Genomic DNA, 26437 nt, shown 5'->3' on the forward strand with positions numbered 1-26437 from the left:
ATCTTGGGGGGAACATACACTACCGCCGTATCTCTCTTAACATTCTCTCCAGTTTCTAATTTCATATATATCACTTCAGCCCTGCCTTGTCCCATTTCCACGGTATCTACATTTATGTTGTTCTTCACTGGTATCATCACTCCTCTCCCCGACTTTTCTTTTCTGTCTCTTCTCCAAAGTTTGTATTTACCATCTCCCAAATGAACATTAATATCTTCTCTTAATTTGGTCTCTACATAGCACATGACATCAGGTTCATGTTCCCTCAAGAATTCGTTAATTTCAAGCCTTGCCGATATTAAACCATGAACATTAGTATATACCACCTTCAAATTATTTTTGATGTTTTTATACCCTCTTCTCTCCTTTGGTACCACTTCCTCAATTTCTGATCTTTCATAGCCATCCCCCTTAGTTTCCTTCACTTTTATTTCCTCACATACCATTTTCTTACTTTCATATCCATCACTCTTCCAAAAAAAAGTATTACATTCTTCCTCTGTCCTCTTATCATTTTTTTCCTTTACTTGTTCCTTCAATGATTTTGAAACTTCTCTTTCTTCCTCATTCAAATCTTTTCTTATTATAATATTTTCCATCCCTGCCTCTTTGCTTAGTTTCCAGGTCACTTTAAGTATATCATTTACTACACTTTTTGATGACAACCTGACTCTCATTGGTCTTGTTTCCCCTTTCTTATAAGGCCCTATCCTCCTTACTTCCTCAATTTGTTTTACCCACTTGTCTCCTTCGGCATCAATCATGCCTAATATTCTTTTCACCAGGATCGTGTCTCTCTTGAGTCTCACAGATCTAACCTTTTCTTCCTCCTCCCTGTTTCCAAATATTACCACACATCTGTTCCTTTCTACAGCTTCTCTCACTATTTTCTCTTTTTTCTTCAGTATTTTCACTACATTTTCTTCCATTTTTTTCTTGTTCATTTCCCTTTCTTCCTGGATGATTTAAGCTGACCATTTCTTTCTGTTCTTCTTCTACATGTGCCCACTTTGCCTTATGCTCTTCTAATACACTACTCACCTTCTCCATTTTATTAGTACTCTCTTCTAGTTTTCTCTTCAATTCGATATTTTCACGCTTCAAATTCCTGATCTCCTCATTCGCCGTCTCACTGGACTGGCCCAGACTCTGTATAGTAATCCCAGTATTTTCAGACACATCCTTTAACCCTAGATTCTCCACTTTCTTTTCAAGTTCACTAATCCTCATAATCAATGTTTTAACCAGATCCATGACATTAGTATTTCTATCAAATCCTGGAAATCTGAGTCCTTCAATTTAGTATTTCTATCAAATCCTGGAAATTTGAGTCCTCCAATGTTTACATTATCGGCCATTTTTGAGTTTGGTTACAGTACCCAAAACAGCTGTGTGTGTGTGTGTGTGTGTGTGTGTGTGTGTGTGTGTGTGTGTGTGTGTGTGGAACTTTCCAAGACTGTGGGAGTTTCCCATCATGCATCATACTGTGTTGTGTGCGAAATTCCTTAGCTGCAGAATGTGCATCGTTGTTTCCTCTAGATCTCTCGAGCTTAGGCACGACCTTCTTCCAACCTCTATATTACACATTAACAATATATACGTTACTAGCTATTATGTAGTGTGTTATGATATTTCAGTGTCCTGACACTTGTTCATCCCCATTCTATTCAGCGCACTGTATAAGGCATTCCTTTCTACTTGGATTTTCAACTTCCAAATTTTCCTCCTAGGTGCAATGGTCCTTTTCTTCACCACCTGCTCCTTCTGAACCATGTCCTATATCAGTACAGCAGACCCTTGGTATAACAAACCCTGATATGGTGGATATCTAATTTACTGGATGTCATGAAGCCCTCAAAACTTTTGTTGGCTATAATATACCGTACAATGTTCGTTAAATTGGGTGCAATGGGTTGCAATACATGCATGTGTTTCCTATCCTGTTTATTTCAACCTGGCCTAAAAATACCCTCTCCCCATCATGACTGACGAGTTGTAATAACAGATTATAGTAATGCTGTACTAGGCATGAAGTGCTATGACAAGGATGTGAAAAAAGCTGCAAAAAGGTGAAATTATAGGCCAAGTTAGTGTAAAATGGGAGTAGTCATCATTTTTTGTACCAGAATATGCTATGGTATATATTTTCATATACACAACAGCATATATTTTCATATAATATGATTGAAATCCCACCTGGAAGGAGGGGGAACCCTTGGATATACAGTAGAACCTCTCTCATTCGGACACTATGGGGGGAAGGGTTGTCTGAATTAGCAGATTGTCCGGACCATCAGGGTAATCTGCAGTTCATACCAAAAACTGTCTACATATGGTATGTTTGTTAATTCTTAACATATGTGGCATATGTGAACCCTACGTAACTGCAAAAGATGAAAGGATACTAAAATAACCAAACTAATCATGTACGATAGTTTTGCATTGCATAATTTACAGGTAAGGGCATGATAAGAAACTAGCCTACATTTTAAATTGTAGTAAGTGACTAAGGCCTGTGTAGGCAAAAAAATAAATTAATTAATTAACTGTAATATTTGGAACAAAAATAAAACTTATGTAGGCAATAAATACATTGTCATCTTTGGCATATTGATAACACCCATATGGGCAAGACGCTAATGTTTGATGTACAAGTAAAGCACATTTAAGTACAAAAAATAACCTACAGTAATCATTAAACACTGCAGAATATTCTGACCCATTTTTGTGTAAGCAAACTCCTCCTTTTAACACCTTTATTCATTACAGAACCTACACTTGCATTAAGGGGCATGGTAAGGAGGATTAACTTTTGAAATACAGCGTAAAAATATAAATGGTTGGTGAACTAGTTGATGGAATGAATGACAGCGTGTGTTTAAACAGGCGCCCATGTTGCGACCTAGCATGATCCGAGACTAAACGAATGACGATCGCTTTCCGCGCCGATACTGAAAATGTCTTTAAAATTACTTTCAACATATTTTTGAAGCTTATTATTTTTAAATTTTGTCCAAATTAACAGAAGTCCGGATCAAAGGGGTCCGGACCAAAGAGGTTCTACTGTAATGGGCTATCAGCTTTCATGGACCTGGCTTTCCCCCATTTAGTCCATTATAGTGGGAGTTTACTGTAATTTGTGCTGCTGCACACACTCTACCCTTCCTATAACTTTAACATCTTTCACCAACCTCCTATCAGCTCTCCTGATCAGAAAATAGTCAATCTGGCTACTATTACCCTCGGACTGCCACATAATTAGTTTACTTTCTCTTTTCCTGAAATGCAGGTTGCACAGAATCTTGTTCATTGCCTCCCCAAATTCAAGTATCCTTTCCCCTTCTGCCTTCCTTGTATTGTATGTGCATCCTATGTGCACCTCTTCATATCCTTGAGCTGCTTCACCCATATGACCATTTAAATCCCCACCCAAAACTACAATCTCATCATCCCCCACACCACCAACCACATGTATCAAGCCCTCCCAGAATCTATCATTTTCTTCATCATCCAATGAACCTGTGGGGTGTATGCCAATATAACAGAAATCATAGAGTTACCAGACAATATCTGCACTACTATAATTCTTTCATTTACTCACATTATACAGTGAGGTCTCCTAATGTGTGGGATCTTAATGTGGAACACCTAAAATGTGAACTCAACTCAGGGAAAAAATAAATTTTTTACTATGCAAAATGTGATTCTAAAATGTGAATCCATCATCTGAATGAAAGGGAAAAACGGTGTTCACACTCAAAATGATAGTATCCAAAGCCACCACCAAATGGCTGCTTGATTTCCTGCCCTTTCCCTCCCTCACGGCATCTCTCAAGTCAAGTCTCAACAGTCTCAGTCTGTGTCTGCCCGTACCACACTCGCAAACTGTGGTGTTTTTAGCAATGTACAGTATAAGACCCGCTCTTGCTCACCTGCTACATAATGGCCCCATCACTTCATTCCAAGAGTATGGAGATAAGTTTGGGGCTGAAAATTAAGGTTATAGAGTTAAATAAGCAAAGTAAATGGAACTCAAACATTGGACTTGAGCTTGGGTTAGGTGAATTGACAGTCAGGAACATTCTCAAGAACATGGAGCAGATTGTATGAACTGTCAAGGCTTATGGAGTCCAGCAAGTGAATGGGAGCATTAAGGTTGCTAATCCCGCAATTATACAAATGGAGCTCTACCTAGCACACTACATTCACAGTTCTATTATCTTTCTTTGAACAAAAGTCTTTCTTAAAATGATGGTTAATAATGGGGAAGTACTGTACTGTAAGTGACACAGACAGGGTGCGGTGTCGACCATACACAGTACACCCTCAACATAATAAACTAAATGGTACCAGATCCTTGATGTTAAAGCTGATAGTTTGTTAAAGACGAACACCATGCTGTTCGGTAATTTTCCATGCGTTGTGGCTTTTACCGAACAAAGATCGTTAAATACAAATCGTCGTTTGGGTGTACACTCACACAACAACATATAGCTAGGTCTAAATGGCTCTTTTTCTCTATAAAATCTCTATTTACTTACTTATGTGTTTCTCATTGGAAGTAATTGCCATGTAAATAAAGACTGAAAGTAGGCCTTGGATAAATCAGTGTCCGTTTGTCACGCCACACTGGTTGGTGTTTCCCACACATCCATTCTTTTACCGAACAAAATTCGTTAAATGGACATAACATTTGGTCAGCTCAAGGTGGTTGTTAAAGCTGAAATTCACTATAAGAGGGTTCGGTATACCAGGGTGTACTATACATTTATATCCACTGATTTAGTGGTTTCTAATATGCGAAATTTCTAATATGCGGTAAGTTTTGTCAACTGTCTTCTCACACTTTGGGAGACCCCACTGTATTCATGACACATTCCACCCATTTCTCCTCACTATATTCATGACACATTCTACCCACTTCTCCTCACTATATTCATGACAAATTCCACCCATTTCTCCTCAACCAGCATATCTGTTTATACTTCCCTGCCAAAATGTATTAAACCAACAATCCTTCCCAGGAATCATCCTAGCTGACCCTTCCCTGAGACTGACTTCCCATAGGCAACAGACATCCACCCACCTCCTACTCAGAGTCTCTACCACTTCCCCCGCTGTACCCTTCAAATTACCCACATTCCACAATGCTACTTTGAATCCCTTACTTGATTTGATTTTCACAGGCTTGCTTTTAATGTCTCTGCTTTTCATTTTTGTCATAAGTCAGCTAAGCAAAGGAGTAGATGGACCACAAGCCCCGCCCACCCACACAGTTGTCCAGGTATGAGACCAGGGATCCACAGCCAACCAGCCGTGGCCAGTGGCTGTGGTAGTGGTCTTGGGGCACCCTGCCAGGAAAGGTACAGTGCAACAGAGACCCCTCCAAGTGCGCCTTGGCACTGTAACTGTCCTGCCATTATATACCCACTGATTGGGCGGCCTCCTGGGGCACTACTCCCAGGTTCGGGCCCCTCTCTGCTGGGTGGAAACGGCAGTCTGGGAACCGCAATGCCCTGTACCCTCTGGTATAGATCCGAACCCCATTCCATCTTGGTCCCAGAACTACACTAGCAGAACCCACATCATGCCTCTCTTCAGGTCCATCATTAGGTAGTGGGGACAAAGTTTCCTGGCTGCATGCCCTTGCTGGCAACAATCCCTATGAAATAATGGGGTACACTGTGTGGTATAAAATGTGCATATAAAGTAGTGCATAAGAGCATTAGAGAAGTGTTTGGGAGAGTATGCTGGCCTGCTCTCTGTGTTAGTGTCAAACTGAAAAAGGTCAGCAAAGGGGGATGGTTATCCTGAGGGTAAGTGAAACAGGAGCTCCAGCTCTCTCTATCACCAGAATTCCCAACCTCCATAGAAGTACCACCCTGACTGGCTGGTGCTACAACCCTGATTGGACATTTTTTAAATTTAGGGATGTGCCGATAGTATCGGTATTGGTAGTATCGGCCTTTCTTTTGTAGTATCGGTATCGGTATTGGCAAGGTAAAAATATAGCCGATACTCCGATACCTTTCTGGTTTATTATGTAGACACTCATGTTTCATGACACTGATAAACAGATGGTTATGATAAATTATATTACATTATAATTATATGTATGATGTAACATTATCATATATTAATATTATATAATGATTACTCTACTGCTCCTGCAATAAAAAGTTCTGACTCTATGAATCCAAGACTTTCCTTTCCTTTTTTTTTTTTTTTCTTAACTGTCAATACCATGCAATTATAGGCCTATAGTTACTTCCAGGTTCCCCTATTTCTAATATTAAAATACATGTAATTCTATACTTTTACAATATATGCTTACAGAAGTTGCAGATTAAATGCAGGGTGATCAAAGTAAAAAAGGATCAATATCGGTATCAGTATCAGCAAAGTACCGGCCATTTGTTAGTATCAGAGTATCGGTATCGGTATCAGCTGAAAAGTGGGTATGTATCGGTATCGGTATCAGCTGAAAAGTGGGTATGTATCGGTATCGGTATCAGCTGAAAAGTGGGTATGTATCGGTATCGGTATCAGCTGAAAAGTGGGTATGTATCGGTATCGGTATCAGCCAACATCTTGGTATCAGCACATCTCTATTTAAATTTGTAATTTGTTTGGTCTGATTCCCCACAGCTGGCACTAATGCCACTGTATGAAGACATCCCCTCCCAGCATCACTTACGACTATGATTAAACTACTGAACAAATCTTGATGTGGTATGACTGCGAATAAAATGGTCTAATAACAAAAAAATAATAGAGAGAGAGAGAGAGAGAGAGAGAGAGAGAGAGAATTTCATGGACATTTAGGAAAACATTCTGTTTAATCTCTCACCTTGCAGCTAAAAAGCTAATGATGTAAAGGTGGAGTGAATTTCTTTTTGAATAATCTTAAAGTCATAATACAAAAATGTGGACAGTCTGTTTTCTACTAACCTCTGTTGCCAGATGATGGATGACAGCAATACATACAGTTGCATCAAACACTGAGTTCCTATAGGGCAGGTGGAGACAGTTGCACGTCAAAACTTCAAAGCCTCGAGTGTTGCAGATCTTCATCAGTTCTGAACTAGTGTCACAGCCCACCTAAAACATAGTTCAGTGGTTGTACATATGCCTCTTATGTGCTTTGCCATCCTGAACACATAGCCCTCAGGTGGCAACATTTCACTATATATATGGGAATGGCAACATTGCACCACTAAACTGTACTTTATGACCAATAAAAATCAACAACTGAATAGTACCAAACAAAAGTAGGGAGAAATACAAATGCTTACTTATTAATGACAAAAGATTAATGTAAACAGGCATTATACATTACAGAGGCTACATCACAAATGAAGTGAATATTTTTTTATAGTAAAAATTCTGACTAATAAAAGGTTCACCCAGTCAAATTTGCAAAAATTTGCTTCAAAAAAAGAAACTGCTAATCCTCATTTTAAGCCAGGTAGATGTTTCTGACTATTGCAACTTTTCCAAACAACTATCTCTTTATCCAGACACATTAATCCCATACAGCGTACAGGGTGGCCCCAAATAAATCACCTCCAGTGTCATTCAGCCCTCTGCCAGTTGGATGCCCTTCCTTCAGCTCACATCTCCACCCCTCACCTCTCTCTCCAGTCCACCCCTCCATCTCATTCTTGGTCTTCATCTTCACTTCTACCCCTTCTCCTAACTCATATACACTCTTCTCGTCAGTTCCTCATTCTCCATCCTCTCCACATGGCTAAACCATCTCAAACTACAGTACTATATTTCTCTTAAAGCTTTCAGTATTTCCATATCAACATCATAACACTCCTTCATTTCTTCATTTGTCTGGTCATCTCTCCACGTAACTCCACATGCTCCTCTATTATCACTCATTTCTACTGTTTTCACCCTTGACTTGTGTCCTTCCAACATGGTCCAAACATCATTACCATACGATGAAGTGGAGATCACAATGCTGTCGTGCAGTGATATTTTTATTTCTATACGCACTTCCCTATTCCTTACCACTAATTTCAGTGAACCAGCAATTTTCCTTCCCTGTTGTAGCCTTTCATGCACTTCATTCTCTAAACTTTCATCGATATTCATCACATTACCTAAATACTGTACCTGAATGCACTAACATTCTCCATTTCCTAACCATCCAGCCTCTCTGGGCATTCTGTGACTTCATCTCTCTAAAAGACCATAACTTTAGTCTTGGCAACATTCGTTTTTAGATTTTGTATCTCACTTGCAAACCCAAATTCATTCACTAATCTCTGCAACTCCCATTCATCAGTGAACAACAGTAAAGGCAGCTTCCAAACCCTACCGTCACTCACTGAGGACACTCCAACATCCATTGCCCTACCTTATATCTCTTTTATTATTCTGCATATATATATATATATATATATATATATATATATATATATATATATATATATATATATACATATATATATACTGTACTGTATATATATACAGTGAGTCCTTGAAACACGAAAACTTGATGTACGAATTTCCGATGGTATGAAAGCGATGAATGTAGGACAAATTCCACAATAAGTAAGTATCTGTCTTGATGGTATGAAAACGATACGAGAAGAAATACGAAAAATTCAAAATGGGCGCGCTGCACAGCACCGCGCTCGCTTGCGGCAAGAAAACGAATAACCACTCTCTGGTAAACACATTATTGCACGCTTCTCACTCGAGTCACGTCCGTCCTCTCCTCTCAGCTTCGCTGTACTTTAGGCAGTTTTTCACTGTTTTTCCTCGTTTTGTATTTTCGCCATGCCTCCCAAGTGCCCTGCATCATCTACAGCATCCGGGGAACCAGCTGCCAAGAAGAAACACCACCATACCCTGACTCTGGAGAGGAAATTGGACCATCAACAGCTACAGAAACACCTGCACCAGTCGAGGAAGTACCAGAGGGCAATAGGGGGAGGCGGTGGCTCAATCGGTAGAGAGGTGGCCTGCAGTCCTAGCGGACCCAGGTTCGAATCCCGGCTGGGACAGGGAACAGTTTAAGGATTTGAATTTCATTAAATCAGGCTTTACTGATCTACCAGAAGACCCGCCGACATGTAAAAATACCCCCGCTAATACCAATACACCAGTTCTGTATGAGACAGCCCTAGCATGTATTCAATATGGACGGTGGGTGTTAGCACCGAAGTGGTGACATGTAGAGGTGTATGGTATGTAGGAGGACTGCTGGGCCTTGATAGCAGGCTGTGAAGCCTATGCCCAGAGTCGGACACACACACACACACACACACACACACACACACACACACACACACACACACACAAAACGTGACTTAGCATCATATCAACGACACGAATCTCCAGTCACAGCACAGGTCTATATTTAACTGTAAAGTGTACTAGTGCTACAGTAATTGGTTGTATGTTTTATTTTTTTATGTCTATTGTGGAAGCAATGAAGAAAGTTAAATCAGGGAAAGCCCCAGGAATTGATGGAGTGTGTGGTGAAATGCTGAAGCATGGGGGAGAGATAGTAGTAGAATGGATGTGGAAGATGTGCAGATTGGCCTGGGAGGAAGGTAGAGTCTCGGAGGATTGGAAGTCAGGTATAATTATTCCCTTGTACAAAGGAAAAGGGGTAAAAGAAGTGTGTGGTAATCATAGGGGCATTTGTCTTCTTAGCACAGTATAATAGGAAAAGTGTTTGGTAGGATACTTATTGACAAAGTGAGAGAAAGAACAAAGAAATTAGTTGAAGAAGAACAGGGAGGTTTTAGGAAGGGAAGAGGTTGTGTAGATCAGATATTCATACTTAGATCTTTAGTGGAAAAGTTTCTACAGAAAGGAAAGAAGTTGTATGCAGCTTTCATGGATTTGGAGAAAGCATATGACAGGGTGGATAGACAAGGATTGTGGAAAGTGTTAAGAATATATGGAGTAGATGGGAAGTTGTTGAATGCTGTGAAGAGTATGTACGATGGTGCGAAGGCTGCAGTGCGTGTGGGTGGTGAACTAAGTGAATTTTTCTCTTTGAAAGTTGGTTTGAAACAGGGATGTGTCATGTCTCCATGGTTGTTCAATCTGTACATGGATGGGGTAATAAAAGAGGTACAAGGTAGGGTAGTGGATGTTGGAGTGGCCCTGGTGAGAGAGGATAGTGTTTGGAAACTCCCTGTACTGTTGTTTGCAGATGATACTGTGTTGTTGAGTGAAGACGAAGGGGAGCTGCAAGGCTTGGTGGATGAGTTTGAGTGAGTGTGTAAGAAACGGAATCTATAGGTGAATGTAGGGAAGAGTAAAGTGATGGTCTTTGAGAGAGGTGAAGTTAGTGAATGTACAGCGAGGTTGGATGGTGAGGAATTGGAAAATGTGAGTACGTTTAAGTACTTGGGTAGTGTGATGAGTAAGGATGGAGGTTTGGAGGGTGAAGTGCTTGAAAGGGTACAGCAGGGAAGAAAGGTTGCTGGTTCTTTGAATGCAGTGATAAGAAACAGGGAAGTGAGCATGGAAGTGAAAAAGTTACTACATGACAGTATTGTGATACCAACTCTAACGTACGGAAGTGAAGCTTGGATGTTGTTGGAAGGACACAAGTCAAGAGTGACAGCAGTGGAAATAAGTTATTTAAGAGGAGCCTGTGGAGTCACATGGAGAGACAGGCTGACGAATGAGGATATAAAGGAGCATTGTGGTGTTGATGTGGATGTGATAGGAAGCGTTATGAGGAACACACTGAGGTGGTTTGGCCATGTGGAGAGGATGGAGGGTGAAAGACTGACGAAGAGAGTGTATGTGAGTGAGGTGGAGGGGGGAAAAGGGAGGGGGAGGCCGAGGATGAGATGGAGGGATGGGGTGGAGAGGTATATGAGAGAGGGGGGTGTGAGTTGGGAGCAGGGCAGTGAAATGGCGGGGGACAGGGCAACTTGGAGGCGATTTGTTTGTAGCCACCACAAATGGGATTGAGGCGTCTGGCAATAGATAGATAGATAGATAGACAGACAATAGTATACAGTAATCACCGTACTATCTGGATGCACACTTTCCGGATATCCCCACTTACCGGATATTTTGGTCCCAGGATCCAATATTCCCCAAATGGGCCAAAAATCGCAAAAAAAAAAAATCGAAAAAATCCCCCCCCCCAAAAAAAAAAATTTGAACTTGGCATGCGCAGCACGGACCAGCTATGTTTTGGTGCGTAGTTCCGCCACCATCCGCTAGAAAGCCCCTGCATCCTCCCCATTTACTGCCCGTCTCTTGCTGTGAGTGCAAGCTCGTGATCATGGCCGCTCGTGTGCTCGCTTTTGTGGTGGTGCCCTACCTGCTGCAGGCTCTGCTGCTGCTCTCCTGCCTCTTGTTAGTGTGTGTGATGATGGCTCTGCCACCTGAGAAGAGGAAGAGAATGGTTTTGACTCTGGAGAAGAAAAGGGAGATATTGGACAAGGTGGACGCAGGATGGTCAACCTCACGCATCCTTTGTGAATTCAACCTGGCCCGATCTACTTTGTTTGATATCAAGACATCCCGCGACAAACTCAAGCAGTACACGGCTGACTTCTCGTTGAAAAGCAAATGCAAGTGGAGAGGAAGATGATGTTTACTCCCCGGTATGCAGAAGTCGACCACTCCACGTTGATTTGGTATTGACAGGAACGTGCTGCTGGTGTGCTGGTGCATGGCACGGAGCTGAAGGCTGCTGCTGAGAAGTTTGCAAGGCTTCACGACGCCCTAGACTTCAAGGCATCCGAGGGTTGGCTCTTCGCGTTCAAGTTACGACATGGCCTTACCAACCGTAAGGCCCATGATGAAGCTTTGGACGCCAACGAGGATGGAGTAGAGGAGTTTCGGCACAAGGTGAAGCGCTTGATCGACAGGGAGGGCCCCACTCTCGGTCAAGTCTACAACGCTGACGAAACTGGTTTATTCTATCGCTCTTTGCCAACAAACACCCTAGCCGAGAAGACGGAGCATGTACCTGGCTGCAAGCTCTTCAAGCAACAGATATCAGCTTTGTGTTGTGCCAATGCTAATGGCATGCACCGGCTAAAGCCCGTTATTGTTGGCCGTGCAAAGCAGCCTCGGTGTCTTCCTGGGGTGATGGATGTCCTTCCTGTCGTTTGGTACCATTCTTTGAAGGCATGGTTCACTGCCCACATCTTCAAAGACTGGTTCCACCGCCATTTCGTCAAGGAGGTCATCCATTACCAGACAGAGAAACTGGGAATCCCGCGCGACCAGGTAAAGGCCCTCCTTTTCAACAATGCACCTGCTCATCCGTGCAACAAGGACCTGGTGGCTGAGAATGGTCGCATTAGGTGCATGTTTCTGCCACCTAATACAACTGGTCTCATCCAACCAATGGACCAGGAAGTGATCATGGCAACGAAGAGGCTGTACCGACGGAAGTTCCTGGATGAGGTGATGGTTGTTCTCGAGGACGAGGATGTGCGCAGGGAGGGATGGGACACGCGAGGCCAGCGGACTTTGGAAAACCTTCGCCGCTACAACATCAAGTCTGCCATCTACAACTGGGACAGTGCATGGAAGGAAGTCCCTATCAAGACTCTAGGAAATGGTTGGTCTCGTCTGCTTCTCGGAATGGATGTGGAGCAAGATTTCCTAGGTTTTGATGTGGATGATTTCCCTGCACGTCTACGTGAGCATGGCGACGATGTTGATGTGGACGAAGTGCGTGAGTGGTTGGATGACGACGAGGGCGATCCTGGGTATCAGACCATGTCTGATATCGAGATTGCATCTTCAGCTGCAGGTGTCAATACCCAGCTTGAAGATTTCGACGTGGACGGCGACGATGATGCGGACTCCTCTGAGCGTGACAGTACTCCAGCCATCCCCATGCTGAGCACACTCTGGGAACATGTAGAGTTTGTTCTCAACTACCTGGAACACCCGGACTGCGACAGGGAGATGGGGCCCTTGGGACTTGTGGAGGAAGTGCGCGCTTTCAGGCAGCGCATCATTAATCACCAAAATCGTCGTTCCTTGCGTCAATCAACCATTGACAGCTTTTTCAGATCCGTGACCCCCGCTGTGCCCAGCCCTGGCTACACTCCATTGCCTCTCCAAGACAGGCCCTCATCCTCTGAGCCACAGCCCAGCACATCAGGCACGGTGGAGTCACCACTGGACGTGAGTTTGCGCCTCTCTTCAGAGTCGTCTGCAGTGGTTAGTCCATCACCACGACCCAGCGACGCACCCCTAGGCCACCTGCATCAGCTACTCTCAGACTCTGACAGTGATTAAACGGCAAGAACTCTCCACTAGACCACACGGGAATTTACAGTGTTGTGCAGTGAAGAAAACAGTGCATAGTGTTAAGAAATTAGAATTGTGAGTGCAAATGCTAAAGTGCAGAGTGCAACACTGATTTTATTGATGTTCAATGGAGCACAAATTAAACTAGAGTATGTAATGTTAAGAAAATGGATTTATGAGTGCAAAGACTTAGTGCAGAGTGCAACACTTATTTCATTAAGGTGCAATGGAGCGCAAGTAAGACTAGAGTGCGGTGTTAAGAGAATGGAATTCTGGGTGCAAATGACTGAGTTCAGTGCAAGACTTCATGTACAGTGTACTGCAGGTGCTTCACGTACTCCTTTTTACTGTCAGAGCCTGATAGGAGGCGGGTTATTCATCGAGATGGCCAGGGACTTGTTGTAAGTACACAGAATGTTTCATATTGTACTGTATTTTCCATACTTACCTCTAAAACCTCATTTCACTCTTTTATGTCCCATATTGGTGTGAATAGGGTCTTAGGTGCTATGCATGTGCAGTAGCGAGGTGTTTTTCTGAGTTAGGCTAGGTTAGGATCCATAAGTACCAGTCCAAGAGCCAGGGACTTGTTGTAAGTACCCAGAATGTTTAATATTGTATAAATTCACCTCTAAAACCTCATTCTCTGGTTCTTTTGCATTTATTTCAGTCTTTTATGTCCCTTATTGGTGTGATTTAGGTCTACAATAGGTGCTATGCATGTCCAGTGGGAGTTGTATAGGTGTTTTTCTGAGTCAGGGTAGGTTAGGGTCCATAAGTACAAGTCCAGGAGGCTAGGGCCCACTATCTGGACGGGACCTCTTTCCAGACATCCCTTTGGCTCTATTACATCGGATAGTGGAGGGATTACTTTTATATATATATATATATATATATATATATATATATAGTAAGACCTTACTATAACAGACTAATTGGGGCCAAAGCCATTCCGAAAAAAGCAAAATTCTGATAAATGCGACATCCGGACTTTCCCCTGCTAATCCGGACTTTTCAATATATCAGACATTAGTCTGGATCGCACAAACGGTTTTTAAACTGTTTTCACTACCACTGCTCTACTGTATTGTATTATACCTTCACTACAATAATTAAATGGTATAATATACTGTACACTCAAACCTCAATTTAAGGGACTAAATGGAGAACCACCTTGCCCCTTACTTGAAAATGTCCCTTACTTGAAAATGTCCATTGTTTTACCACATATAAAGACAATCTTATTATGAAATGCAATTATTGTTTCACTTATCTTGTTCATTTATATGAATCTGAATATTATTTTACAGGTACTGTATAAAGAAACATAGTAATGTGTATAACCTAGACATTACGTATCATTTTTGAATGGTCTTGAGTGCTTGTCAGATAGAATATGGAGTCCCTTAAATCCGAAATCCCTTAAATGGAGGTCCCTTAAATAAAGGCTTGAGTGTATATATATATATATATATATATATATATATATACTGGTATATATATTTTATACAAACTATCTACCTATCTATCTATAGCCAGATGCCTAAAGCCCATAACAACTGGCCACAAACAAATTGCCTCTATGTCGCACTGTCCCCTATGAATTTCGCTGCCTTCCCCTCAGCTCACATCCCCCCCTCTCTCATTTACAGTAGAAGTCCGATTTTTCGGCATCTATGGGACCAGGCAAGTGCCGAAAAATCAAAATTGCCGAATTATCAAAAACCCTACCCACTCAGTACCTTATATGTTTCGGTGAACACTATCATCACTACTCATATCATTACAAATGAGTTTGGAGAGAGTACTGTATACCGTTTGATACTGTACAATACTGTAATGAATACAGTACTATACATGAATATGAAAAATAAAGAAATTAGTGAACATACTGTATATAAATGTAATGGTACAGTAGGCCTACAAGTTCACATGCACTTACCTAAACTTATAGTAGGTTCCTTATTTACATATGTACAATAGAAGGGGTTGATTGGAGTCTGCTACTGCTGGAAGAAGTCCCCAGCAGTAGAGGGTCCTGCAACAGGCTCTAAGGACTCTTCTCCCTGTTGCTTCGGTACGAAGTTCACAAAGCACACAGAAGAATCGAGAGAAGTTGGCAGCAGCACGGCAACAACTCGGAAGAATGCTGGAAGAATGGCGAAACAGATTCTCTTTCCCATGCTAGACTCACTACATGATTGTCCTCTCTTTATGCTATGGGAGAAAGAGCTAGCCTCTGAGCTTCATGGCAGTGGTAGACTCGTTCCATCACTTCCACTATCTCACTCACTAAGGCAGGTAAAGGTGGGTAGCTAGCTGGCAAGCCTCATGGAGAATTTCAAGATTGACGAAAAAAATAGAAAAATCTGCCGAACGATCAGAGATTTTCGTAAATGGGACTATTTCTCAAAACTGCCGAAATGTCAGATTTGCCGGGGAATTGGATGCCGAAGAATTGGACTTTTACTGTACCTCTCCATTCCATCCCTCCATATCATCCTCGGTCTTCCCCTCCCACTCCCCCCCTCCACCTCACTCACATACATTCTCCTCATTAGTCTCTCATTCTCCATCCTCTCTACATGCCCAAACAACCTCAAAGTATTTCTCCTAACACTTTCGATAAAATCCATATCCACATCACAATGCTCCTTCATTTCCTTATCTGTCAGTCTGTCTCTCCATGTAACTCCACATGCTCCTCTCAAATAACTCATATCCACTGCTCTCAGTCTTGACTTGTGTCCTTCCAACAAATCCAGGCATTGCTCCCATACATTATAGTTTGTATCACAATACTATCATGCAGTGATTTTTTTTACTTCGACGCCCATTTCCCTATTTTTAATCACAGCTTTCAAAGAACCAGCAACCTTTCTTCCCTCCTGTACCCTTTCAAGTGCTTCATCCTCCAAACTTCCATTCTTACTCATCTCACTATTCAAGTACTTAAATGCACTCACATTTTCCATTTCCTCATCACTGAACCTCACTGGGCATTCAGTGACTTTATTTCTCTTGAAAAACATAATTTTACTCTTCCCTACACTTACCTTTAGATTCTGTTTCTTACACACTCTCCCTAACTCTTTCATCAGGCCATGCAGTTCCCTTATGTCTTCACTTAACAATACACTATCATCCGTAAAAAAAATAACAGAAAGTTTCCAAACACTGCCCTCTCTTACACAAGCCGCTCCAACATCAACTGCCCTGCCTTGTATCATCAACCAATCCTACATTGTCCGATGAGAAGCGGAGAAGCCCGGAGCTAGGCAAGTTGGTCCTGACATTTAACAGTGACCAGCCTCACTCATCCCTGAGTGGCATTATGTGACCAATAACTCCAACCACACCATGGATACAAACCTTCACCGGCTCAATCCAACCAGAGAGCCGCAATTACCCACTAAACCACCAGGCACCATAATTTGGTTATATGGTTTCCACCCAGTGTAGTAAATGGTTTCCTGGTGTACAGGAAACCATTCGGCCTATCACTCAGTGTAGTCACCCACAAGCAGAAGGAACAGGATAGAATGAAGGAAAGACAGACAAAACAGGGAGTGCAAAGTCACCCGTAGGCAGAAGGACGAGGAAAGAATGAAGTAAAGAAAGACAGAAGAGGAAGGAAGGAAAGAAGGAAGGAGACGAAGGGCAGACACCTGGGAGCAGCACTATATCAGGAGAGTGGATATCTCTTTTATATCCCCATCCATATACGGACTGAACAACCATGGAGATATGGCACATACATGTTTCAATCCAACATTCTGACAGAAAAATTCACTCAGTTCGCCATCCACATGTACTGCGGCCATAGTGCCTTCATACATACTCTTCATGACATTCAACAGCTTCCATTTACATCATATATTCTTAATATTTTCCACATTCCTTGTCTATCCACTCTGTTACATACTTTCTCTAAATCCAAGAAAGCCACATACAACTTCTTTCCCATCTCTAGAAACTTTCCACTAAGGACATAAGGATGAATATCTGATCTACACAACCTCTTCCCTTCCTAAAACCTCCCTGTTCTTCTCCAATTAATCCCACTGCTATTTCCATAACTCTGTCAATAAGTTTCTTGTTGTTTCAATTTGTTTTTGAAGGGTCCAACATGCTTGCATGCATCAGACTTGGTCACCTAATGCTGCTTGATCTCTGGCAGCTTTCCTATTTAGTCCCTTATCCCTGCAGTCACACTCAATGACCTCATCCAAGGTCTTTTTTGGTCTACCTCTCACTACCCTACTCCCAGCATTAACACTTCTCACTCTCTGCATCCCGATATCATCTCTCATCCTCTCCACATGCCTAAACCATCTCAGTCTACCTCTCCTCATACTCCATATAGTGTTCCTAAAACACTAAGAAGACAAATCAGTATTTTCCATATTTTCTGTTTATCTACTTTATCTTATGATTCTCAACCTCAATGTAGGCAGTGCACAACTTCTTTCCTTTCTCTAGATACTTTCCCAATAAATGTCTTAGAATGAATATGTGATCTATGCAACCTCTTTCCTTTCTAAAACCCCCTTGTTCTTCTTGAACCAATTCATTAATTGTTCCATCAACTACCCACAAGTATCCCCCTGGGGGTAGGGGGGTTTCAAGAATACTCCCCCAGTATCCCTGCTTGTCACATGAGGCAACTAAAAGGGTTGGTGGTGGGTTAGTGCCCCATCCCGTAAAAAGAACTAACTAAACAAGCGAATAAAGCGCCTCGGACCAGGACGGATCATATGATGACGACTAAGGAACGGACAAAGGACACTCTGAGGGTGGGGACATGGAATGTGAGAGGAGTGAATGGTGAAATGAAAAAGAGAGAGATTGTTCAGATGCTTGAGGATGCAAGAGTGGATATATGTGGACTGACTGCAACTAAATGGGAAGGTGAAAGGGTGAGAGAATGGGAATATGGTTTAGGAATATGTGCAGGAGTTAATGAGAATGAGAGGGCAAGAGAGGGAGTATGTCTGATGATAAGCAAGAAGTGCTTGGAGAATGTAAGAGAGTATGGATCAGTGGGTGCAAGGATTGTATGGGTGAGGATCAGTAGGTGTACAAGCGTGGGTGATTGCATGTGCGTATGCGCCAAGAGAGGATTGAGTGGCAAGAGTGAAAGATGAGTTCTGGGCAAGTGTAGAGGCATGTATGGACAAGTTTGAGAGGGGTGAGAGAGTGTTTTTGATTGGAGACATGAATGGGAAAGTGAGGAATGTACGAGTGGATGGGGTGGTTGGTCAGTGGCGTCTGCCAGCTGAAGTAGGTGGGAATGGTAGTGCATTGGTGGACATCTGTGCTGGTAAAGGGTTGGCAATAGCCAACACCTACTTTTGGCATAAGATGATCCACAGGTATACATGGAAAGGCATGAGGAGGATGGATGGTGAACTTGTGGAATGAAAGGCAGTGACAGACTACGTGTGTGTGGATGAGCAATTGAGAAGACAAGTGCTGGCTGCAAGAGTGTGGAGATGGTGGGGAAATGGAATCTCAGAGTGATGGCCAAGGTAAGGCTGCAAGGAAGGTGGGTGAGGAGATGAAGGGGAAGACAGAAGGAAACAGCTCCTGTGAGAAGAGTGGAGAAGTTGTGAGATAGTGAGAAAATGGCAGAGTATAAGAGCATAGTGGAAGAAAGATTGGGAAGGTATGAGTTAGAGCAGATGGAAGGGGTGGAAGGCGTATGTAAGATATTCACGGAAGAGACAGGTGCAGAGTGTGAGGTGGTTTGTGGAGTGAGGAGGCGATGCAGGGGTGTGCAAGGGACAGCATGGTGGAATGATGAGGTGAAACGAGCTGTGGAACAAAAGAAGAAGGCATATAGTGAATGGCTAACAAGTATAGGTAGGGGAGACGATGAGAGAAAGAAGAGAGAGGTATATGTGGGCAGGAGAAGGGAGGTGAGGAGATTGGTGAAGGAGAGTAAGAAGAAAGTGGATGAAAAGTTTGAGAGGAAGCCGAGTGTGAAATGGAGGGAGAGTAAGAAATTGTTTTGGAAGGAGGTAAAGAAAGTAAGGCAGTGTGAAAGGGGAAACAGTAGGGAAGTGAAAGATAGGAATAATAGATTGTTGGTGGAGAAGAGGGAGAAATTGAGGAGATGGAAGGAGCACTTTGAGGATTTGTTGAATGTAGAGAGTGACAGCAATGCAAGTATAGGTGGCTGGGGAATGGCTGGGAGAAGAAGAGGTGAGAGAAGGGAGGAAGAGATCAGCAGGGCAGAAGTAGTGGAAGCAATGAAGAAGATCAAGATGGGAGAGGCCCCAGGAACTGATGAAGTGTGTGGTGAAGTGCTGAAGTATGGGGGTGAGATTGTAGTGGAGTGGATATGGAAGTTGTGTAGATTGGCTTGGGAAGAGGGAAGGGTTCCAGAGGACTGAAAATCAGGTATAATTGTTCCTTTATACAAAGGAAAAGGGGAGAGAGAAGTGTGTAGTAACCATAGGGGTATTTGCCTTCTTAGTGTGACTGGAAAAATATATGGTAGAATACTCATTGACAGGGTTAGGCATATAATGGAGGAGCTAGTTAGAGAAGAACAAAGGGGATTTAGGAATTGAACAGGGTGTGTAGATCAGATATTTGTTCTAAGATGTTTAGTGGAAAAGTATTTAGAGAAGGGAAAGAAAGTGTATGCTGCCTTCATGGACTTGGAGAAGACTTATGACAGAACAGATGGGCAAGGTATGTGGAAGGTATTAAGAATATATGCAGTGGAGGGGAAATTGTTGAGTGCTGTGAAGAGTATGTATGAAGGAGCTTGGGCTACAGTGTGAGTGGATGGTGAGCTGAGTGAGTTCTTTGATCTCAATGTGGGACTGAAACAGGATTGTGTGATGTCTCCATGGCTGTTTAAGAGGTGCAAGGTAGGGCAGTGGATGTGGGGCTGGCACTGATGAATGTGGGTGGGATGTGGAAGATTCCGGTGTTGCTGTCTGCTGATGATACGGTATTGCTGAGTGAAGGTACATGGGAGTTGCAAGGTTTGGTGAATGAATCTGGGAGAGTGTGTAGGAAGGAGAATCTGAAAGTTAATGTAAACAAGAGTAAAGTTATGGTGTTTGAGAGGAATGAAGTCACAGAATGCACAGTGAGGTTGGATGGCGAGGATATGGAGAATGTGAGTGCATTCAAGTACTTGGGTAGTGCGATGAGAAAGGATGGAACTTTTGGGGATGACGTGCTTGAAAGGGTACAGCAGGGAAGGAAAAAATGTGGTTCACTGAAATCAGTGATGAGAAATAGGGAGGTGAGTATGGAAGTCAAGAAGTCACTGCATGACAGTACAGTATTGTGATCCCTACCCTGACATATGGAAGCGAGGCAGGGACCTTGCTAGAGGGGAACAAGTCAAGAGTGAGAGCAGTAGAAATGAGTTACTTGAGAGGAGCATGTGGAGTGACATGGAGGGACAGGTTGACGAATGAAGAAGTGAAGGAACGTTGTGGGGTGGAAGTGGATGTGGTTGAGAAGATTAGGAGAAATACACTGAGGTGGTTTGGACATGTGGAGAGAATGGAGAATGAAAGACTGTCTATGAGGGTGTATGTAGGTGAGGTGGAGGGAGGGAGAGGGAGGGGAAGACCAAGGATGAGGTGGAGGGATGGAGCTGAGAGGTATATGAGGGTGGGGGGAGTAAGTTGGGGGGAGGGTAGGCAAATGGTGGGTGACAGAGTGACTTGGAGGCATTTTGTCTGCGGCCACCCTTTGCGGGATTAGGGTGTCGGGCTATAGATAGACAGATAGAAGTATCCAACCATATACATCTTCCCATTACACTGAGATGACAAATACCTCTATGACTGCCAATTTCTCTTTCCCCTTTTTCTTTGTCTAGGGGAACAGTTATACTTAATTCCAATCATCATGGGACCCTACCTTCCTCCCAGTCCAATGTGCGCATCTTCCAATTCCATTCCATCATTATCTCTCCCTTTACTTCCATCCTAATGATCTCTTCCTCCCTTCTCATCTCTATTTTTCTCCCAGCTAATCCTCAGCTACTTACACTTGAACTCCTTTAGTTCTTTACTATCAACAATTCATTTAAATGTTCTCTCCATCTTCTCACTTTCTCTCCCTTCTTCATCAACATCCTGCCATTTCTGTTTCACCCATAACTACTTCTCTAATCACCCTGTCTTACTTTCCTGACTTCCTTTCTGTTTCTATGTTTGCTCCATTTTACACTCAGATTTCTCACAAACTCCTTATCCATCCACTTCTTACCTTCTCCTACTATAGCCGCGGCGCGCGACTCTGAGGTTGTTATTATCGTGCCCTGGCAACCTACCCCTGAACAGTGCGTCTGATTTCGTGTATAATATGAGACGTATGTGATCTGTTTATAGTATGTTCATGTACAATAATCTATCTATCTATCTATTGCCAGACGCCTCAATCCCGTTTGGGGTGGCCACAAACAAATCGCCTCCAAGTCGCCCCGTCCCCCGCCATTTCACTGCCCTGCTCCCAATTCACACCCCCCTCTCTCATATACCTCTCCACCCCATCCCTCCATCTCATCCTCAGCCTCCCCCTCCCTCTTCCCCCCTCCACCTCACTCACATACACTCTCTTCGTCAGTCTTTCACCCTCCATCCTCTCCACATGGCCAAACCACCTCAGTGTGTTCCTCATAATGCTTCCTATCACATCCGCATCCACACCACAACGCTCCTTTATATCTTCAATCGTCAGCCTGTCTCTCCACGTGACTCCACAGGCTCCTCTTAAATAACTCATTTCCACCGCTCTCACTCTTGACTTGTGTCCTTCCAACAATGTCCAAGCTTCACTTCCGTACGTTAGAGTTGGTATCACAATACTGTCATGTAATAACTTTTTCACTTCCATGCTCACTTCCCTTTTTCTTATCACTGCTTTCAAAGAACCAGCAACCTTTCTTCCCTGCTGTACCCTTTCAAGCACTTCACCCTCCAAACCTCCATCCTTACTCATCACACTACCCAAGTACTTAAACGAACTCACATTTTCCAATTCCTCACCATCCAACCTCGCTGTACATTCACTAACTTCACCTCTCTCAGATTGAACAACCATGGAGACATGACACATCCCTGTTTCAAACCAACTTTCAAAGAGAAAAATTCACTTAGTTCACCATCCACACGCACTGCAGCCTTCGCACCATCGTACATACTCTTCACAGCATTCAACAACTTCCCATCTACTCCATATATTCTTAACACTTTCCACAATCCTTGTCTATCCACCCTGTCATATGCTTTCTCCAAATCCATGAAAGCTGCATACAACTTCTTTCCCTTCTCTAGAAACTTTTCCACTAAAGATCTAAGAATGAATATCTAATCTACACAACCTCTTCCCTTCCTAAAGCCTCCCTGTTCTTCTCCAACTAATTTCTCTGTTCTTTCTCTAACTCTGTCTATAAGTATCCTACCATACATTTTTCCTATTATACTAAGAAGACAAATGCCCCTATGATTGCCACACACTTCTTTTTCCCCTTTTCCTTTGTACAAGGGAATAATTATACCTGACTTCCAATCCTCCGGGACTCTACCTTCCTCCCAGGCCAATCTGCACATCTTCCACATCCATTCTACTACTATCTCTCCCCCATGCTTCAGCATTTCACCACACACTCCATCAATTCCTGGGGCTTTCCCCGATTTAACTTTCTTCATTGCTTCCACAACTTCTATCCTACTGATTTCTTCCTGTCTTCTCACCTCCCTCCTTCTCCCAGCCATTCCCCAGCCACTTATACTCGCATTACTTCCATCCTCTACGTTCAACAATTCCTTAAAGTGTTCTCTCCATCTGCTCACTTTTTCTCCCTTCTCCACTAGTAATCTACCATTTTTATCTCTCACTCCCCTGCTTACTTCACTTCCACCCTGTCTTACTCTTTTCACTTCTCTCCAGAACATTTTCTTACAGTCCCTCCACTTTACACTCAAATTCCTTCCAAATTCCTCATCCACTCTCTTCTTACTCTCTCTTACTAATCTTTTCACCTCTCTCTTTCTTTCCACATATAACTCTCTCTTCCGCCTCTCAACTTCTTCCACGCCCCTATTTCTCATCCATTCATTGTATGCTTTCTTCTTTTGTGCCACAGCCTGTTTCACGTCTTCAGTCCACCACGCTCTTCCTTGCAACCCCCCTCCGTCTTCTCTTCCTTCCACACACCACATCACATGCTGCACGTATTTCTTCTGTAAATATCTTATACACAACTTCCACGTCTCCCATCTGCTCCAATTCATATTTGCCCAATCGTTCCTCCACTTCTCTCTTATACTCTGCCTTTTTCTCATCCTCTTGTAACCTTTCCACTCTCCTTGCAACTACTCCTTCCTCTCGTCTTTCCTTCTTCTATTCCTCCATCTTACTTGCATTCTAATTCTGGCCACCACCAAGTAGTGGTCAGAAAGTCCACTCCCCGAACCTCTATAAACTCTTGCATCCTTTACACATCTTCGCATCCTTTCATCCACACACACATAATCAATCATTGCCTTCCTTTCATTCAGTTCACCACCCACCCTTCTCATCACTCGCCATGTATACCTGTGGATCATTTTATGCCTGAAGAGGGTATTGGCTATCACCAACCCCCTCCCAGCACAAATGTCCACTAACGCACTCCCATTCTTATCTATCTCAGCAGGCACACCCCACTCACCAACTATTCCATCCACCTTCACATTCCCAACTTTACCATTCATATCACCAATCAAAAACACTCTCTCATTCCTTCCAAAATTCTCCATGCACATTTCCACATTGGTCCAGAACTCTTCTCTCACTCTTCTAGCACGATCTTGCATTGGCGCATACACACACACAATCGCCCACATTTGTATTCCAACTTTCAACTTTACCCACACAGTCCTTGGCTCAACTGATCCATACTGTCTTATGCTCCTCTTCCATCTTTTACTCACAACTATACATACTCCTTCCTTTGCCCTCTCATTCTCACCTACTCCTGCACATATACCCCATCCATACTCCCATTCTCTCACACTTTCTCCTCTCCATTTTGTTTCAGTTATTCCACATACATCCACTTTTGCACCCTCAAGCACCTGGACAATCTATCTCTCTTTCACCTCATCATTCGCTCCTCTTACATTCCATGTACTCATTACCAAGTCCTTTGTCCGGTCCTGGGTCGTCATCGTTTGGTCAGTCCTTGTCCGAGGCTTCTTGTTTGTTTTTTTAGTTAGTTGTTTTCCGGGGAGGGGCACTAACCCTCCGCCAACCCTTTTAGTCGCCTTTTAGGACATGCAGGGATACTGGGGGAGTATTCTTGAAAACCCCCTACCCCCAGGGGGGTCATGCGAGGATTCGAAACAGCGCTAGCAACTGCGTGAGTACAGCAGCTTACCAAGCGTGCATAATAATATAATTCGTGTATACTATGATACGAAATTGACCGCATTTTTGAATGGTAAGTTGCCAGGGTACGATAATGACAACCTCAGATTCGTGCGCCACAACTATAGTCTTTTCACCACCCTTCTCTTCTCTACATATAACTCTCTTTCTTCATCTCTCCACATCCTCTATCCCTTTACTTCCCATCCAGTCACTGTATGCTCTCTTCACCTCTTCCACAGCTCATTTTACATCCGCATTCCATCATGCTGTTACCTTCACACCCTTACGTATTTGCTTAATCCCACACACTACTTTACATGCTGCCCAGATTTCTTCAGCGAATACCGTACCCAACCCTTCCACCACCACTATCTTCTCCAAATCATATCTACCCAGTTTCCTCCATTTCTCTCTTGCATTCCTCCCCCCTTCCCCCCTTTTTCTTTCCTTCTTACTGCAGCCTTTCTACTCCCTTCACAAAACCACTTCCTCCTGTATTTCTCTACCTTTGTTCACCAACCACTTTGTACCTCTCTCTTAAATACTAATATGCACTCTCATGTCCAGGACACATCTTCACATTCAGTTATCCACACACACACACATGAACATAGCCTTATATTCAACTAACTCACCAGCCATCTTTATCATTTGCCATGTTTATCTGATAATCATTTTGTGCCAAAAGAAGGTACCGGCTATTGCCATGCCCTTCCCTGCACATTTGTTCACAAAAGGAATACCATTCCTATATAATTCAGTGGCTATACCCCACCAATCATCTGATCTACACTGCCATTCCCATCTTTTTCATTCATTTCTCCAGTGAAAAGCACTCTCTCACTATTCTCAAACCTCTCTATGCATACCTCCACATTCATCCACAACTCATCTTCCACTCTAGCTACTTCTTCCTTTATTAGTGCATACACACAAACAATCACCCATGCTTGTATCCTCACTTTCATTCTAACCCATTCAATCTGAGATTCAACTGATTCATACTCCCTTATGATCTCCACCTCTTGTTTACAGCAATGTATACACACTCCAGTGTTCTCTCATTCTCATCTACTCCAGCACATATACCCAATCCATATTTCCACTCTCATACATCCCCACCTCTCCATCTGGTCTTACTCTGCCTAATTATATCTACTCTTGCATCCTCAAGCATTTGTACAATTGCTCTTTCATCTCATCATTCACACCCCTCACATCCCATATTGTCATCCTTTGCATTTTCCATGCCAGGCCTTTGGCCATCAACTGTTGGTCCACCCAGGGCCATGGCTTTGCATTTGTATTTTTAGTTTGCTATTTACAGCGTAGGGCACAAGCCTTCCACCAACTCACTTATATATAGGAACATGCAAGTTTGGGTATACAGTTACCACCCAGCATAGTAAATGTTTTCCTGGCTTACAGGAAACCATTTGACTTGTCATTTTGCATGGAGTCACCTAGGGATAGCCCCACAACGAGTAACAAAGTGGAAGATGGGTGCCCATGTCCACCACTGATGCTATAAATAAATACTATAAGTTGTGGGAAATTGGCAAATCAATTTCACTGGCAACATTGAAATCGTAATCAATTCACCTGGAAGGCATATTTCATACAGTATTTTTAATGTCTGTAGATGATTTTATCTTGCTTGGGATAGACTTTCTGAGCTGGAAGGTTGGATGGAGGGCTCATCAACCACAGGGTAATCAAAGGTTCTCCTTGGGTGAATACAACTATTTGGTAGCAGCAAGAATACACTACA

General features: G+C 42.9%; 1 protein-coding gene across 1 annotated transcript in view; it reads right to left on the bottom strand.

The window, feature by feature from the left end:
- Positions 1–26437, bottom strand: part of LOC145413487 (tRNA (carboxymethyluridine(34)-5-O)-methyltransferase alkbh8) — a 386005-nt gene that overhangs the window by 22033 nt on the left and 337535 nt on the right. The window contains exon 10 of the mRNA XM_080283187.1: positions 6952–7101. Within this exon, the coding sequence (XP_080139313.1) occupies positions 6952–7101 (150 nt within the window). The remainder of the gene's footprint in view (positions 1–6951; positions 7102–26437) is intronic.

The sequence above is a fragment of the Coenobita brevimanus genome, chromosome 12, assembly GCF_032717465.1.
Source record: "Coenobita brevimanus isolate Jiangsu-jjx chromosome 12, ASM3271746v2, whole genome shotgun sequence".
Classification (NCBI taxonomy): Eukaryota; Metazoa; Arthropoda; class Malacostraca; order Decapoda; family Coenobitidae; genus Coenobita; species Coenobita brevimanus.